Source organism: Diadema antillarum, unplaced genomic scaffold (genome assembly GCF_040938485.1).
Source record: "Diadema antillarum isolate AM-2024a unplaced genomic scaffold, OU_Dant_1.0 scf00000191, whole genome shotgun sequence".
NCBI lineage: Eukaryota > Metazoa > Echinodermata > Echinoidea > Diadematoida > Diadematidae > Diadema > Diadema antillarum.
In genome coordinates this window covers 442,105-461,797 of record NW_027271080.1, presented here as the reverse complement: position 1 = coordinate 461,797, position 19,693 = coordinate 442,105, and the positions used below count along the sequence as shown (strand labels likewise).

The 19,693-nt window shown below is 39.1% G+C and overlaps 1 protein-coding gene across 1 annotated transcript in view; it reads right to left on the bottom strand.

Annotated features, from left to right (window-relative positions):
* LOC139723449 (NPC intracellular cholesterol transporter 1-like) overlaps positions 1 to 16,177 on the bottom strand; it is a 38,336-nt gene extending 22,159 nt beyond the window's left edge. The window contains exons 1-3 of the mRNA XM_071634693.1: positions 15,788 to 16,177; positions 2,471 to 3,604; positions 1,655 to 1,867 (exon numbers count right to left, since the gene is read on the bottom strand). Coding sequence (XP_071490794.1) covers positions 1,655 to 1,867; positions 2,471 to 3,604; positions 15,788 to 15,886 — 1,446 coding nt within the window. The 5' untranslated portion in view covers positions 15,887 to 16,177. The remainder of the gene's footprint in view (positions 1 to 1,654; positions 1,868 to 2,470; positions 3,605 to 15,787) is intronic.
* Between the last annotated feature and the right edge of the window lie 3,516 nt (positions 16,178 to 19,693).

Here is a 19,693-nt window from a genome sequence, read left to right as displayed (position 1 = left end):
TTTCAATGCAGTCACCATTGAGATAGATATTTTCAATGTATATGTTCATATAATGTATGATGGCATGTACACATACATCATGATACTACAAATGTACATTTATATACACACTGCAATTACGTAAAGTCATTTGTGCAATAACTAACTGCCTGCCCCTACAAATCATCACAGGTTGTATTATCAAATAGCTGTAGACACGTTTTACTGACAGTTCGCATCATGCAACAACCAACAAAGCTATAGAAAGCTGGTCGTTCTGCTGCTGGGTGGTCATTGAACAGACTTGTTGGTTTTCTACTAGAACCAAATCTGTGGTTGCTGGTTGCGGTATGCAGGTGGTTCCGCACACACAGATTCTTGTAACTCTACAGTTTCTTTGCTCAGGATTTTCAGGCAGGTGGTTGTTATAGACTTTCTAATAGTTGCCAGAGCAAGTTTGATTGTAATGCACTTGCTCAAAGACAATATCAACTATTAACATACTGCCTCAAGTTTGCACATAAGGAACAGGTAACTTGAAATATTTTTGTAAGGCTTTTTTGAACAACTCGTCACTGAATACTACAATTTGAGTACTACCATATTCCATTCAAATCATGGCTGCTGTCTCTAATTTGATGCATTGCAGATCTTAACTTCCCTGCTTTCAACTCGGAAACAAAACAATCCCGAGTCCCCACATAATCTAACTACAATCTAAACACAAGGCCTTAATATTAAAAGAAACTACAACATGTACCTTCAAGTGCCATATATTGAGGTCAATGCTATGTATCTTGAATAAGCACCGATTTCATATCAGAGTGAGGCTTTGTGATTTATCTAGGGTCGGTCGACTTTACACCCATTAATAACTGTAGACCGACCCATTTGTAATCGTGTCATGCTGGAAACAACACAGCAAACAAACACATTTATATGTGACATGATCCCCTACAGAGTTGCCCAGTTTCAATGGTTGCTTTATATTTTGAAGGTTTGTGCAGAAGTGTTGGACAATGACTCAATACACCTCTGCAGCAAGCACCTGCCCTCTTGGCAACATATATTTTATTTCCTTTCAGTAAACTGATGCAGACAAGGAAATATGATACTGGCCAAAATATTGGTTGCCACCCAAGTTCCTCGACAAGAATTTCCTTCTGAAGTATTGTAGTGTACGTGTACATGTATCCTCAGGCAGGTTTTATGCCAAGAAAATGTAAAAAGATTTGAAAAAAATTGCCCTCAATGAACTCTCATAACCAAATTTAATCCTTCCACTGCATGTCATTGTATTTAATTCACCTGTATCAAATGCGCATTCACCTGTCACGAAAGAACCTCTCAATCTGTGGAATGAAATTTTACAGGCAATGAACTGCTCTGACTGGCCTGGTATGTATCTCTGAAATACTGTAAAATGGGAACTTGCACATTTCACACTGCATTAAATCAGCAGAAAAGAAAAGAAAAAACTTTAAGCAGAACGAGAAATCAAAGCACTCGATTGTTGTTGCTGTTTTGTTTTTCTTGTTACAAGTACATGCTATCAATGGAACTGCTATTCAAAACAAACTTGTGCAAACAATTTCTGATTTTACAGTATTCGCAAAAAAAACAAAAAAACACAAAAAACACACGCAAGGAAAACGAAGGAACTTCTTCTGCATACCTGATGAAGGATATCGAGGTCAATGATGCCGGAGAACTCCATGGTTGTCGTGACGGGCAAATCTCTGGTGTAATTGTATGGCTTGCGGGTTGGTGCAGTCAAGATGAGCTGTTCGGTGCGGTAGAACGGGCCGAAGTGCTCGTCAAAGTAGTTCTTTTCAAGCCGCGACTCGCTGTCTGGTGGGGACCAGAGCTGCACTGGATCCGTCGTAATCTTTGGGCGGGGTGGAGGACAGCCACAGGGAGAGATGCAAGATGTGAAGAAGATTTTGGAAAAAACTTAATGCATGAACTACTGGGGGAATTACTGTATATCATAATCAAATATATGTGTTACATGCGGAAGCACGTAAGTGCTTAAATATTTGCATCATCACACAATGGATGGCTACCAAACTTTAAAAAAAAAAAAAATCCTGTGCTGAGTCTTTTCACACGTACACACACAAAGCAACAAACAGTCAAGAATGAAATATTGTATTTAATGAAATGTAATGATATAGCCTTCATTATTACAGAATCACCATATTTCAATATGTATTAAAAGAAAGCAGATCACTTTACTTTGTGGATGATGCCATCCAACTGCATGAATGACATTGCCCCAAAGTACGGCTAATTGTTAGATTTGTTCTGTGTAAAACAGAAAATATCATAATTTTTCACAATCATTATTCCTGTGCCAGCTTTAGGTGCTTACAGATAAAAGAATGGGCTATTACAGTTACTAGAATGGGAACGTTTCCTCTGCACACGACACAATTTTACTTGAAAACATGTCGAATCTTCTTTCAGATGAAATTATGAAAATCCTCACCTGGAGTTTGATGAATCCCACCGACATCCCTGTCACCACCATTACACCCAGGACAATGACGACGTGGGGATGAGCAGCCACAGCCGTGCCGATCTTCTGGAAGAGCAACTCCAAGAGGCGCTGGAAGGCGAGGCCACAACTTGCTTTGCATCCGACATCATCCTCCGAGATCTGCGATGTAGTACCGGTTTCGTTGACGGAGTTGATGGACGTGGAGTTTTCGTCGCAGCACTCACCCCGGCTGCCATCACTCCTCTGCTTACAGCAGCACAGGGTCAGGATGTTGACGGTGCAGAAGAAGATGACGAAGACACCGTAGGCTGCGGTGAAGATGACCATGTATCCGTCGACGCCAAAGATGAGGAAGGGTGGCTTGGTGGCCGGAGGTGGGGGCAGAGGGGGGCAGGATGCAGGACAGTCTTGGCAGCTGCAAGGCTGCGTGTCGTTGCTTATCGCTTCTTGGCACGAGTACACCTTGGTCTCCATGGATTCCATAGACTCGGGAGGAGACGAGAGGTTAAAGTTGATTTGGAACGGCGTCTGCTGGTTCGTTTTGTCACCCATAAAGTCCAGCCAGCGCTGTGCCGTGCAGTGCTCTGCTCCATACTGCCCACAGTACAGCGACAGCACTTTGGTGTTACTGCTGGGGAAGTTCACATTCTTGCAAGAGTTGAACATCTCCTGGGCGGTGTCGTTAAGGACGTAATAGTCCACCTCTGAGATGCTTCGGTTGGACATTGCGCTAACATCATCAGAACCACTATCAAAGCCAGGGTAAGGCAGAGTTGTTGTCGCATTCACGAACATGCTCTGGTTGGTGCTGCAGGTCAGGTGGCAGTAGAGGGTGACGAGATTCTTGTAGCACGACGGACACCGCCCCATCGTTTCTTCGGGCAGCTTCATGTTGCCCTGGAAGGTGAGCAGCTGGGAGGTGGCGCAGCACGTGCGGGTGGCATTCTCGTCCTCTGCGACCATCTCGGGGCACAGCTCCTTCAGGATTTCCAGACCCTTGGAGTCATTGAGGAGTGGAGCTGGCTTGTTGTAGAGGCAGTTCAAGGGTTTCTGGGTAGTGGAATCTGTGCCACACTGGTCATACCACATACAGTACCCTGGCTCGTGAATAAAGATGCCATCCTACAGAGGGTTGAAAAAAAAAAGAGGAAAAAAAAACAATAATTTATATGATACACAATATTATGAGTGGGCCAATTACAGTAAATCTAGTGCTCTGTGAAAGCAATCACCTTTACACTGTACATTTGTGGGTAATTCCGTGAAGTTGGGGCAGTGTCCATGTAGCATCGTGATATTTGAAAAATACATTTCAGCATAACTCAATATTAATTATGCTATACATTTATTGTTTGTAGGCTTTACATTTGCATTGAGGCCACACATTTTCCTGGAAATTTTGTGCCATTCAGACTCGATTTTGATGAAGTTATTAAACAATATGTAACGGTGTCCTGTAGCATCGTGACGTGTCCATGTACAGTGTAGCATCGTGAAATTTTAGAATTTGGTCCTAAGAGACAAATTATGGCAATTAGCTTGACCAAAATTTGATGCAATATGCATATTTACTAGATTAGTCAGATAGCTAAATATCCCAAATTACCTGTACACAGTTTTAATTTTAAAAGAAAATTACAAAATGTATCACGATGCTACGCGGTGTCCTTTTTTGTTACATTTGGTAGGACACCGTGTAGCATAGTGACACATTGTGTAATTTTCTCGTAAAAGTAAAACTGTGGAAAGGAGAGTTAAGATATTTAGCTATCTGACTACATGTAATCTAGTAATTATGTATATTATATCAAATTTTGGTCAAGCTTATTGCATTAATTTGTCTTTTAGGACCGGATTTTAACTATCACGATGCTACATGGACACGTCACGACGCTACAGGACACCGTTACTTTTTTTTTGAATAACTTCATCAAAATTGAGTCTGAATGGCACAAAATTTCCAGGAAAATGTATGGTCTCAATACAAATGTAAAGCCTATAAAGAATATATGTATAGCATAATTAGTATTGAGTTATGCTAAAATGTAACACTTTGTGCCCCAACTTCATGGAATTACCCTTGTACATAATACAGGGAATACTTCACCTGGTGTAACCATCACATAGCAATTTGCTACACAGTTTGGATTGTATAGGACTGCTAAAAATTGGGCAAGCAGATTTTCAAATTGTTGCAGAACACTTGCCTGAACATGGATTTTACGTCCCAGAAATAAAGTCCAAATATAAACATACAATGTAAGAAAATGACTGTAGAAACTCACTCCTTAGTCAATCATTTGAATAAACAGCACAAGTTGATTTTTACACATTACCACTTTTGAGTATCATTTTAGTTCCATCACGTGTTGCATTGCATTGGGGCTTTCCCAAAAGTGTTGGAAAGTTGCTGAAATGAAATTAAAACGTTGTGCATTCCATCACTATTAAAGCAGTCATTACCTTTGGGTCTCTTTCAGTTGATGTTATGGGTTTGTAGGGGGAGAAAGTGGGGAAAAAAAGAAGGTTGCTTCAAGACTTTTTACTTGCCTGATTGAGCAAGCACATTTTTCTTATCGTTCCAAAACATTTGCCTGACTTTTAGTTCCACTTGCCTCAGGCAAGCACTTTGAATGTAGCACCTTGCCTCATGTTTTCCCAAGACAATATTATCAAGAAACTTTATCATATAATGCTCATTTGTGACAGATTACTGCTGTCATGGTGTAAAACACTTGATCAACTTCACATTAATTCAGAAGGCATGTATATAATGTAACTGTACAATGTACCAGGCCTCAAATTACCCGGGAGGCAAAAGGCAATTTGCCGCAATGCCCTATCTACTTGCCGCAATGCCTCTCTAAAAATTACCATGCTCACTGCAACTTTTCCTTGCTGCCCTTAAAAAATTTTGAGAGAGTGCCCTTAAAACCAAAAATTGCCTGTCCCTAAAAGTGGCGAAATTCGAGGCCTGATGTACAGCAAAGTCACATGCAGTGCACATTTTACAGCGTGTGCAAAAGCACACATGGTGCCATTATATGTTTGCCTGCCTCTTGATCAGGGATACTTCAATGTCGGTTCAAGATCTTTGTTGACATGACGCATTTCGGAAAGATAAACCACGACCTTGCATTCACGATACAACTTCAGTGATATTCCCACTGTACTTTTATCCATGGCCAGGGAAATTGTGTCATGGACACCACATCTAGCTCAATGTATTGCATACATGTATGTACTGTATACCCCTACAGTAGGGAGTATCAGTTTAATCATTAATCAAGATCCTGCAATAGGTAACAGGGGAGACATGGAATCTCTCCAGAAATTGTGATGTGAGGAACTCTGTCTTTTCATGCATTCCCAGTGAAGCAGTATCGCAATAAATGATAATGATGTGCGGTGTACAATTGTACAGTATACAACATACAGTTGTATGTAAAGGGCATACTGTGTGTACTACAATTCCATGTTTTAATAAACATCCAGACTTTCTAAATCAAAGTTTAGTGAAAAAGATCAAACCATATTGTTGTAGGCTGGTTCTTTCCTTGAGAACACTGTGCTTTGCCCTCCACTGTCAGAGGCCACATTGTTTCATGTTACCTATAGTACAAGTACTGTAGGTACAAATGTACGTGTAACACTTGACATTCCAGCGAGTATATTTTCCTCACGAATGAGAGATAACAGCCCTGAAAAATTCAGATTTTGTCTTTGTTGAGCCATTTTACGTATGATATAGAATTCCCTATAAATGGCCCAGTGTATCCTATTACAATGATCAAAAAGGCAATACAGTCAAACCTGCCGTAGTGGCCACCTGTCTTCAGCGGCCACCTGCCATATATGGAAACTAACAACAAAAAAACAAAACAAAACACACACACACAAAAAGAGAGAGAGAAAAGCAACATTAAAGACCCGGAGCTCTATAGTGCTCAGCAACCTGTCTATAATGGCCACTTACAAATTTGTATTAAATCTGCATAATATTCAGGGGCCTACAATAGACAGGTTTTACTGTATTTGTTGCATAAACAATGTACATTGCAAATGGTCATTTCATCAAGCTTTAATAGACAGCAGCCAGTCACATTCTGGAAGGTATTATTACAAAGTGACATCACTGCATGCAATACAACTCTTTCAATCTTTGCTGCATTCTAATTGTCATGTGACTGCATTTAAATGACCAATCGCTGACCAGTATTCACATCATGTGAATACGTACATTATGCACATATTCACATCATGTGAATACGTACATTGTGCACATATTATGCAAAATGTACATGTAACATACCATATGCATAAAGTTTCACCTTGAATTCTTTACCATACAATATTGCACACTGTAAGCCTACACGAGTACATGTGCAGTACCGTACTGTATTGTCCTTCAACTAACAGCCAAAATTACTACCGTACACGTGACTCCTGCCCAAAGTCCATCAATTCATGCAAAACCTCCCCTGGCTTTAATAGTTTACTTCTATGATGATTACATACACAGTACTACTGTATCAGGACTTGGGTCTGGATGGCGTCTGTGTTGTAATACAAATTATGCAAAGGATCATACGCGTAGGGCATGGTACAATGACCTGTTAGTGTTATTTAAACCCATAAAAAGACTTCTAGTTCAATTCCCGCTATCGCCAATGACGTAAAAAACTCCTGTGCACGCTGAAGAGCTCTGTCACAGGTGCACTGTGGTGTGGGATTCCTCGGTCTCTTGTTCGATTCCGGTTGTCTCACGCGAGTCGCAGTTCACATACAATGTACAGCTGTACGATTCAATGGAGTTCTTTGTCTGCTTTTCCGTTGTTAATGTTAGCCCTTTTTTTTTCTTGGCTATAATTCAGCTTAAAAGAACTGAAAGTGTCTAAGCTTTACTGATTTGCCGTCACTAGAGTCATGGTTCACTACTGCAAGGCTTCAATATGCTGGTCACATGATGGAAATCGAAGAAATCTTCAACAAAAAATACCTCCTTGTGAAGACAGAGCGTGATGTACAGTAAGTGCATGTGCAGCCAAAACCGGGGCAAGTTTGTCCCATGAGCTATCCCATAATGCATCTAAAACGCTGCTCTGCGCACGGCACCTACAATGTACAGCGTACGTATTGGAGATACTGTACATACATTTGTATACCCTCAATTTATGACCAAGACAATAAAAACTCACTCAACACAGTGGAGTAAAATGGCAGGACATCTAGAGGGCACTTCAAAGTTTTATGTGTTTTCACACTTAAAAAAACAACAACTTCATAATGGCTCTGACATGCACACATATAGGCCTAGTTCCTGTACATTATGTACAATGTACCTGGTATGCCTACAACCGTACTTGTAGCCATGTACACTGTATCTATGCATAGTGCTACACTATAATGACCAATGAGGTGGTAACTCCCTGATATGACTACCACCAGTATACAATACATGTACACTGTACATTGTACATAAAATTGCACACTGTCTGCCTTGATTTGACACAGTACCATTGGGAGTGCAGCAATTAAAAACGTTTATGAGTTATCACATTTCACAGTTCAGTATGACAAAATATCCTCCCATATGAAAATCTTGTAATAAAGCTTGGATATTTTTCTCTAGCTCTTTATGTGCCATGGTAGAAACCCCCGTGTGCCACATTATTCTGAGACATCAACGTAGTCATGCGTTGAGAAAACATTCTGTTTTTCAAACCTATAACTTTTTATAGATTTATGATGTTAAATTGTAGATAAAGTGAGCACAGTTGAAAAGAAAAGGCCAAACTTTGCATTGATGTACACTGTACATGTAATCTATATATTGTTTTTCTTTTTAACCCCTTCCTTACTGAATTCTGAAATCCCCATAGACTTAATACACAAGCCACCAGGTTCCCGTATGGAACGGGTTAAATGCCTAGCAGCTACATTACTGTAAACATATGACTTTTGAACACAAAGTAGTGACATTAATACACTTCATTACTTGGAATTTGAAGGCAAATCCAGTATGAAACACTGCTTGTTTAATAGTCAATCACCACATGAAATGCAAGCTTTAGACGAGAGGAGTGGAATCGAGAGAATCGCTTTCATTGTACTGTGACATTTGGCGATTTATCGATCGGTTTCGGTGGGTTTGTGCGATTGAGTGGAATATGCGAAATTGGCACGCTGTCAACTGAGTCGAACGTGCGAACGTGGCAACTTAGAGAGTTTTAAAAACAACATAGAATACCGAAGGTCCCTTCACACCATACATTGTATGCATTTACTCTATCAAAAGAAATGAAATCAAATTAAATTTTGGAATTCAGTTTAACTGTCACAAGTCGCATCGCAGTGAGTGTGTGAACGCTGGAGCAAAGGAAGTTGCATGACCTAAATTTTTGGGTCCCATCATTCAAAACACATTACAGGGCAAGTCCAAGATAAGGTCCCCTCAGAAGGCAAAATTTCATCTTTGCTCAATATTGACATGTTTGGTATCATTTTGAAGCTTATGAGTTGAAGTTTTGATTTCCGTGGAGGAAAAAATGATATTATGTAAATTTATGCAAATTTCAAGGGCTTTATTTGCATATATGTGAAAGACAGCGTTCCGTATGGGACATTTATAAAAATTCATATTAATTCAAAGGAAAGCAAATAATATTTGATTAATATGTGGACATAAGAAGTTCATCACATAGTTTAACTTGGTATGAAAATTTAGGGATTATGCAAATGATTATGCAAATTAGCTCGTGTCCTATCATGAGATGTCCCATACGTAACAAAATGAGGTCATTTTTTTAGGTTTTTTCTGAAATTGCTAAGGTTATTTTAATGCCCTTTTGGAAAGTTCTAATTCATTGTTTAGAGAAATTAAATACCATAGAAAAAAGAAAAAAAAGTAAAAGAAATATTTTTTATTAGGCATTGAAATAATGTTACGTATGGGACAAATGCGTTACGTATGGGACATCCTCATACATATTGCATGTGAATGCATGTAGCTAGCTGGGAAGGTCTCTCAGTACACAATGGTCAATCATCCTGAAGAAAGCATCCTAACATTGTAGCTACTTTTTGAGTTATAGACACTTGAAACAATACATGAACTTGACTGAACAATTTTCAGACAGGGGGAGGGGAAAATGGCAAAATACACAATGAAAAATCAGCATTAAAGGGATGGTATAGTTTTTTGTAGAAATGGGGATTCAGTTTTCAACATTTAAAGAGATGATTGGAAACCAATTATATGAATTACTTTAAAAGAACATCAAATCCTAAGACTAGAGGAATTCAAAGTTTATGTGATGGAGATCCAATTTGAAATGGTTGTGATATATATAGAAAAAAAATAAAAAGTAAAATTATTTTTTTTTACTGCGAGTGATACACAAATTGTCCTTATTCAGTTTTCAGTAGTAGCCACAACAAAATTCATGGGTATACATACTGAGGTGTGACTCGAATCAATGACCTGACTGCTAGATAGACATCATATATCTACTCGATCACTGGGGTTCTATGCAACAGGTATTGCTCATTTATTAAACTTAATATTTCTTGTGTCAAGTTGTTTTTTATTGAAACTAAATGGCAAACTGCCCTTCATCAATGGAAGTAAACACTTTAAACTACCAGGTATTCAATTTTTCAGTAGTAACTATCCTGATAAAAATAGGGCATACATACTGAGGTTGGTCATAAAAAAATATAGAATATGATTAAATGTGATTTTGATGGTAAATATCTGGGGAATATTGTTCCCTTGTCAATCTGGATCAGTATTTGAGTAATTTCAACTGATTCCACCTCAATAATTATGCAAAATACCCATAAACATGCTTCTCCACACACTAAACGAATGGGGGACAAAGGGCATGCATACCCAGGTTGGTCAAAAAAATATGAAAATATGATTGAATATGATTATGATGGTGAATATTTGGGGAATTCCTTGACAATCTGGATCAGTATTTGAGTAGTTTCAACTGATTCTACTTCAATAATTATGCAAAATACCCATAAACATGGTTCTTCACACACTAAATGAATGGGGGACAAACTGTCCCGTACGTAACGGTCCCATACGTAACAATTCATGTCTGTCTTTAATTAGAACCTGTAATTAGAGCTTTTTGCCTAATGACATGAAACTTATCTGTGATAATCTTGAGTGTTGTGACGTTCATCACAGTGAGTTACAAGTTGTAGAATGATATACTTTCAGAGAGTATTGAGGTTTAAAAAAATGTTCAAAAAAACAAAAATTTTCTGGTCCCATACGTAACGACACATATTTTCTCTTCTAGAATATAATTGTCAAGGTCATTTTTCTCAATTTTTTACATGATTATACTTCTCCTAGATATCAATCACCATGATGAAGTTCAATATGATCAAAGGCCATTAACACTATTTTTCAGGTCATAAAAGTCTCTGAATGTCCCATACGTAACGTGCGCGTTATCTTGGACTTGCCCTACAGTACACGAAACACAAGGGTAAAGGGCCACTCTGTTAGCAGATTTCAGGCATGTAAGCCTTGGTTGACAAACTACAATTGTACAGCACTTGTCATTTTTTGTGGGATATACGTGTTAGATCTGTCTGTCTGAACGGGCACAAAAACTAAGGTATTTGGATTGCGATTGTTATCCTACCGTAATATCAGGATGGAATTTCCTATCAAATGCTGATTGACAACAAAATGCCACTGCAGTGATCAGGTGATGCCTCGGCACATGACTCATGCAAAGGTCAGTATCTAAGCACTCATAAAAACCTTTTCGGCATGCTGACTAAACGGTTAAACATTGTGACTGAGAAATACCGGCACACAGCAGATCAGTGTGTACACTAAGTGTGCTGAGCAAATATCCACAAAAACCTGAATGTGCACCAGTGCTGATGTGTACATTGTACAATGTCCATGTGAATACTGCATGACGTGTAAAACAACCTACAGTTTTTCAAATTCATGATTCTTCCGTCGAGATGTTTTCATTGCAACTGATTGACAAATTGCCCTACATCGACGTAAATAAGCACTGAATTGATCAGTGTTTTAGTAGTAGCCATGATAAAAAACGTCGATGTAGGGCAATTTGTCAATCAGTTGCAACCTACAGTTTGTTCATTTCTTTGGCTTTCCTTTATATTCAAAATAATTAGGACAAGGTTCTCATTTCCTTTACCAACTACAGTACATAAAATTAGGAGGGGGAGGGGGGACCATCTAAATTACCAATGCAGCTGTACATTCTAGTACAGTTTTGTCTGTAATATGATGTAAAGTGCATTCAAACAGCGTCAGGTGAATGAGATGAAAAGTTAAGAAGGAATTGAATGTGTGACCAAATAGTGTACTAGAATAATGCAAAGTAAATGTGTGTGTATGTACACGTAGCATTGGATTTCTAAACTTGAACTGTGAAAATGGCTGGACGTGGCAGTTGGCACGAAGCACGGAGCAGAAATTATTTTTAGTTCCTTTACATCCTGTCATAAGAGCAGTAGATTGTCTGGAAAAACATCTTTAAAGAAGTCACCCATTTCTTTCTGTTTTCCCTTTCTCTTTCCTCCTCTTCAGCAAATGGATGCACAACTGATTACATCGGGTCGGGTCGGTGTAGATTGTAATTGTCGTTATTCAATATCTGCTCACATGATGACAACTTCCCTGTGGGATGGCCCAGATCGTTTCCTGCGTGGTTTTTGTTATTAACTCGCTTCAGCTTCCATCTCATGCATAGATCAGACTACAAAACATCTGGACTCTGAGCACTGTGGAAACAAGCCTGCAGTCTTCAGCAGTCTGAGTCACATGTTCAAATGTTGTACCTGTAGTAGGTCTGTGCTATGCTGTTCAATGAATTTAATCCCTTTCACACAGGTTCTGCTTTACATGGGATACTCATTGCTCTTTGAAATTTTGATTAGTATTCCATGCACAGCTTGTGGTCACTTTCTCCTAAAAGAAAAGTGCTGTAAAGAGCATAAAACCCTATGATAAAAAGTTTTCATCTTTATGTATACTACGCATGATTCTGCAGGTGAAATCTTTACATTATTTTGAAGTCAGCTTCGTTCAGTTATCCTCATTTTATAACATACAAAACCATTGTACAAGTATCACGTACGTGTACATACTGCAACTCATCTGTAAACGACACAGACTTTATTCACTTTTCAGACGGTTTTGTACAATATCTGAGATGTCTTCTCAGTCATGAAGTCATATCTGTGACATCTCCAGTAGGTCGCCAATGGGTCTCCGTGAAGTCACAAAGACGTCCATTAGTGACCTCATAGATAAAAATTCATCTCCACGACTTGGTTCAAACTTGAAGACATCATGAAGACATCATGGAGACATCATGGAGACATCTCTGCACTGTCTCTGCCACGAGATGGGGACTGGAAAGAGTTTCCTTAAAATTGAACATATTAAATTCTCTGGAGAGTCGTTTACATTCCTGGAGATTTTGCGGAGATTATTATTATTATTATTATTTATTCGGCAATTCGATTAGGGAGACTAAAGTTACTACCAGGTCGCCAACTAGGGAGATCTACAGTACATGTATGCAGGCCCTAGTCTCCACCCTGATGCTGAGATAAAGCTGTCATTTCAGCATACAGATACTATACAGGCAGGGTTCGAAATTGGCGATGGTCCGCTGGCCATTGGCCACCCAAAATCATGTCGGACTTTGTCAGCTAAAAATCATAAAATTCTGAAGTAACTGGTCCGTCTGGCTAGCCAAAATATTGCTTCAGTGTCAAAATTGATTCTATGTAGTCCGCCTGGCTAGTTAAAAAAAAAGTTAAGTGCGACCCCTGACAGGAATGAGATCGATCACAGACATCACAACATGTTATTTTTGTGAATTGACATCGACGCCATAAAAATGCACCTAACGTTACACGTGCATACAATTTGTACACTCTCACATGTGGCCACATTTTCGAATGTTATGAAATATGCCATCCAACTGTGATTTGCTAAATTCGCAAAATTACACCCTTGAGAAAATATAAAAAGCTTTATAGACCACTACACAGTATCTACCAGTACCATGTACAGGCTATAGCTAACCGCACCACTAGCCATCAGTGACCACAACACGTGAGACACTGTTACTGCCATATGATTACAGCGCCCCGGTTTACACTATGCTATCATTATACAAAGAAGATAATTTCTACACGATGTACAACAATGCAATGTCCTATCCCACTGCAGGTAAAATTTATACGCAGATATATGCCTGTTGGACCACCGTTTCTAGAAAAAAAAAAGTCTAAAACCTAGACTCTACTGTGTATACGATACAAGTGTACTTACTTGATGGTTTAATTGGACTGTCTAAATTTCTACAATGATCATTGATTGACATGTTATGGGAGGTTGGGTTTCCGGACACCTAAGTTCGCACGTGAAAACTTACCTATTTTACATAGAATATGCACCCTTTACCTCAAAGACTTGATATAGACACCTCATATACTAGACTATACTCTGAAAATGGCGTGAGAATTAACCTGCTAAATCGTTGGATTTTCCCCTTCAAAGTGACTCCATGTACGAATGTATCAAAGAGAGTTGTGCACGCAGGCATCCTTCCTCTCTCCCTTCATGCTGATCTCTTCACTATCCTCTCCCTCGGACAACTAGTCACACTGCCTTCAGACAGGTTCGAGCACAGGATCCTTCTCCATGCACAAGCAAGCAACACCCCCTCCATCCCCTACTGGAAGCAGCTTCTTACCAAGCTGAATTTACCACCTCTCCTCTCAGACACCCCCAACATCGACTACCCAAGCTGGAGAAGGCTGTGTCGTCGAGTTGTCCACAATCACCACATTGCACAGATTCGCTTTGCCGTAGATACTAGGCACTCCCTTGTTCTATGGAAACAGTGCAGAAGCCTGCCAACCCCTACTAGTCTGTTTCCAGCTTCCCTGCCTCCACACCTCTGCAATGCCTCAAGATTCCGCTCCCAGCTCGCAACTGGCACCTACCCAACACAGTACCGCCTGATGTCCATAGGCAAGTCCTCCACCCCCATCTGCAGACTCTGTGGAGAGGAGGAGGAGAACACAACCCACTTTGCTGCTTCCTGTCCTACCCTTCAGACCCATAGAGCTGCTGTGATCCAGCACATCAGTGCACTCAACCCTCCAGACCAAGTCATCCAGGATTTCACAGCAAATGACATCTTCATCTTCACCACGGCACTAGCATTCTGTTTCCCTGTCTCTCATTACCTACCTCTCTCTCTGCTGATATTACGACCCACTGCCTCCGATACATTCTCAAAATTCACCTTGCACGCCTGAACCTGAAATCACAGCTCAACGCGGATAACCGCTGATCTCCGAATACCGGAGGAAGAACAAGCAAGAAGAAGAAGGAGAAGAAGATTTTGTTCGGGAAATATATGGGGAGCGAGTGTGCACAGTGTTTACATTCTCGCCGTACGATCGACGCAAACGAACATTCGATCGAACATATGTGTATGTAACTATAAATAACTCGTAACATCTTGTAAGACTTTCACTGCGTCAATTTTATTCCAGACGCACTTACACGCACTTACAATACGCGTCCGGTCCCACAACCTGTCCGGACATACAACGCTTGTTTGGTCATACCCGTAGACTAGACCATTCTATGAATTCAAATAACGCCTAAAATATGTAACTAAAAGGACAAGACACTGCACTACAAGTACAAGTACAACACTCAACAGCCTAGTGACAGACACTGACAGTGTGATGTATATTCAAAGCTTGACCAAATAAAATGTAAAGATCGGTCACGTCTGTATCTGGTCGTTCGTTGGGGATATGCTCCGCGGAGACTGTGCTGTGTCTAGCTTCGATAACGTCACAAAAAAAAAAAAGACTCCTCCGATCAGACGGATCTCTCTGTCTGTTACTTAGTACCTGTAAATTTAGTGTAAGCGTGTGGTAAGCTGTATCTAAATTTACTATAAACATTGATAAATGAAATAAGGATTCAAGAATACGAACATACAAGTGTAACGTTAGTCATCACACTCAAAATCACACTGAGTCACACAGTAACACTAACAGTACACACAGCATTGTAAATTTACTTGAGTGTACACCTCTCTAACAGTCTAATAATCAATTAAAGTGTAGACAACTTGTCTTAAGCCTACTCCACAGTAGACTAGTTTTACTTGTATAATTTTAATTTTTTATCATTTTAGACAATTCCTAGTTCTGCACTAACTGTTACAAAAAAAGGGGAAAAATGATACTCACACTCATCGCTGCACTGACTTCGCCGTCAGCAGCGGCGTTCATGGTGAAACATACGATCGCCAAAAGAAGCAGCATGTACGTCTGTCGCTGAGAAGCCATCCCTCCTCGGAATACCTCTCTCGGATCGAGAGAGACAGTTCGATAGATATGGGCAAGATCACGCTTTCCAACTCACGTCAGTGTACAAGCCTATGTCTAGGACTTGTATGCCTTCAAATGATCTGGTAGTTTTTCAGGACATTAGCCTTACTATCAAATATCACATATAAAACAGTCATCGACGACACCGGTTCGATAATTGCCTACCCTACTCTTCACACGTTGGCTGACACGACGTAGAAGTTACAGTAATCGAAAAGAGACTGGCTATAGTCGTCATGCATGAGAGCAGTCAGTCAAGCAAACCGAGTACGCGGAGTGTGGTCGAGGGCGGACTCACACTGTGCGATTTTTACTGCGATGCGCTGCGCTGCGACAATGTGCGATATCGCAGCCTGTTGCACTCTGTCGCAGGTGCTGCGATGTACACCGCACACTGTGCGATTTGTGGCCTACGATTTACACCGTGCGCATGCGTACATCGTACATTACGGCACTTGTTCATCATAAAGAACGTTTACCATGAATGAAGTCACTCGTGACTTTTTTTTTTTTATTTTGCGACGTTGGTTTGAAAAGTACATGTGTGTTGAAGCTTGCTTTTTTTATTATTCCAAAGTAACTACAGAAATTACTAGATATGAATCGAATAACAGTGTATATTCTAAGAAATAAAGTTAATAATGATAGAAAAAAGAAATGCCATATTTTGGTATTAATTTGGATCACTGCCTGGATCAAAGTCCCCCCCCCCTTTTTTTTAGGAGGGGGGGGGGGGGGTTACGTGGTTGTAGGATTCTTGATCATTGGAAATAGTCATTTACAGCATATTACGCATATTTATGTAATTATTACAATGGGTAGAAATCAGAGTATTAAAGGGTGAAAGAGTACTGCTTGGTGGAGGTCTGTATTCTCTGAGTGCTTTTCTAAGGCTTTGATAGTGGAATTCTAGCATTGTGGTTTCTCAAACACATAAAATATTGTGCTGACATATTTTTCTGGTTGGCCCTTGAAAAATTCACTCTTGTTTTGTGTACGGTATGTAATTACCATCCATATGTAAGGGAATCACACTTATTTACAATATATATTGATTCACAAATAAAAACGTGACAAGAATAAAGATAATGATATATTCAAGTCATTAAATTAAATTTAAAATATAGACACATTGATCACAATTAAAGTCAATTCAATAGTTTATTTATTTCCATCATCAAAAAAGAAAAAGATAACATGGTACAAAGAAGTTCAAGTTGTCGATTTGTCTTTCTATATCATGACTACAGCTGTATGCTTCAATTAGTTCAATACAATTGTACTGTCAAAAAATGCATAAAAAAATGCAAAACTAGTAGGAAAAGCAATATCATAATTGTGCTGTACAATTCATATATACATACTGCAGTATGGATGTCATAGTTCTTAAAAGTATCACACAAAGTGACAAAAAACATCAACTTCCATTTCTTTTCCACATAAACAATGAATAAATTCAGTCAACTTGAACATCTACAATAAGTTCAGCTCAACGAGTTACCATTACAATTTGCATGAGACAACTACCTATGCCACTACAATTTCCCAAATAATGTTGCAAAAACAAACAAAAAAACCTCAGAGAGGAAATTGCTGCAATCTAACATACTCTACAAGCAATGTTTACAGTTAGAGTTTGTGTACAAAGGTACATAAACACTTACTGTAAACATAGTGTATTTTGAAAAATGCCAAATTGAAATGATCATACCAGCATCCGAAGGGGTGCTTTGAGATGCACTAAATGTGCTACTGGTCCTAATCCAGATTAATCAGACACTGCATACACTGCAAAATACTGTGGCAAAGCAGTCATTTGAATTGAAATTCCAACTGTGTGTGAACCTTGTCAATTGTATACCTTAAAAATGTAATATCATTACAGGAGATCTCATCTTCAACATTGCCCATTTTCTGTCCATCCCAGATTATGTTGGTGCCTACCTTAGGCATTCTTTGCAAGAAGAAGATGTGCTGGTTAAAATGTGCGGAAGAAAAAAAATAAAAGGTTCAAGGCTAGAGTACATGTAATTTTGGTTACACATATTACTTTCCAGAATTGACTTATAAGCAAGAAATATACAATTGTGTTACCAATAAATCAGGAAGATACAAATAAATGAACATTGAATTGCTTTGACTGATAAGGGTAAGTGGCAAATTGTAGCCTACAATGTAGAAAATACAACTATAACAATTTTCTGACTCAAACTCTCAGATGTTGAGTCCAGTAATAAATGTTATCCATCGATACAGATAGAGGTATGATAAAAAACAAGCAAACAAACAAACATAATTTTGTGCAGAGGGGGGAGATCAGCAGTTAAAATATGTATGATTAAAATACCATGTAGCACTTATACGGTAGCATATATACGACTGCATAGGAAAAAAATAGCTATCTCAGAACGCTGACAGCTGCATTCACATTGCTCTAAATTCAGAATTGCACAGTAACATGATTTCTTGTTTGCAGCTATAGTACAACTTATTGCAATGATACGTGTGCCATTCTCCATTTTTCTAGCTCAAACATTTCTGGCAATACATGTATCATTGTCAGACTCACATTTCAATACGCTTAGACAAGGGCGATGAAAACACACTGTGCAATTCCATCATTGTGCATGATTATTAAAAGCCTTGTTGATGTAGACTGGCATTATTTGGGTGATTAATAAGTTTACAAAACTAAGTTGTTCAATGGTCAAGTTAAACTAATATTAGACAACTTGCAATAAGCTCTCACTTCCACAAAGGCCTAAGGTGTTTTTACTCTGTGCAGTCCTGTGAGTGACGAAGAAATATGATGTCATGTCACTACCACTTTTGCAACAGTGCAAGTCATATCCAACAACTTCAAGGTAAAACATCTCTTGAACTTCTGAAGTTTTCCATCGATTCAAAAGAAGTTTTGCTTACATGTTCAGCTCACTGCAAAGTGTGTTGCCGTGGTAACAGCACTAATTGCCCTCAAAGTTATGTAACGGCTTTAAGAACAGCTTTCTTCTCCAGTTTTCGAGCCATTAAAACAATGTTTGGCCCACATGTTGAGTTTAATGTAAAGTTGCACAAAACATACATTTCTAAACAGTAGTGGAAAGAGTGTTGCTATTGTCTCTGAACATTGTAATGGCCCTCACAAATCAAACAAAAGCTTGTGGAATTTTTCCCTCTCCAGTTTTCCAGTGATACAAACAAAACATGGTACATTTGTTGTACATGATTTAAAGTTGCAGGATACATTTTAAAGAGAAAGGGAAAGTGCATTGTCGGAGTAACAGTGCATAATCGCCTTAAAATCATGACAAAACCTTGCACATTGAAACTCTTCAGCTGTTTGATGGTATTTCAGAAAAAAAAATGACTCACGGTGATTGCACGTAAATTTGAGTTTTTCGAGAGTAGCTTTGTTTGTAGTTGGTGGGAAAACAGAAATCAAATCATTGTAAGTTACATCAAATGCATGTAAAGTTCATGGAAACTTGCACTGGTCCAACATAAATGAAAGAAACAAGTCAATATGTCAGTTTCTTCAAGTTCCACCTTCACGACTGCCTGCTGTAGTAGCTTTGTAGTAGCTTTTGTTTCCAGTAAGTCCCAGAGAGACAGCAATGTCATCCCACACCGATCTTGCAGTTACAGGTGTAAGTGCTGAGGTGAACTACATGACAAGGGCTAAACAAACACAAAAAAGAGAGCAAAAGGGAGAAAATAGGGGAAATATTAATTGTTACAAAAATGCATAAGGTTCCCTGTGAAGCA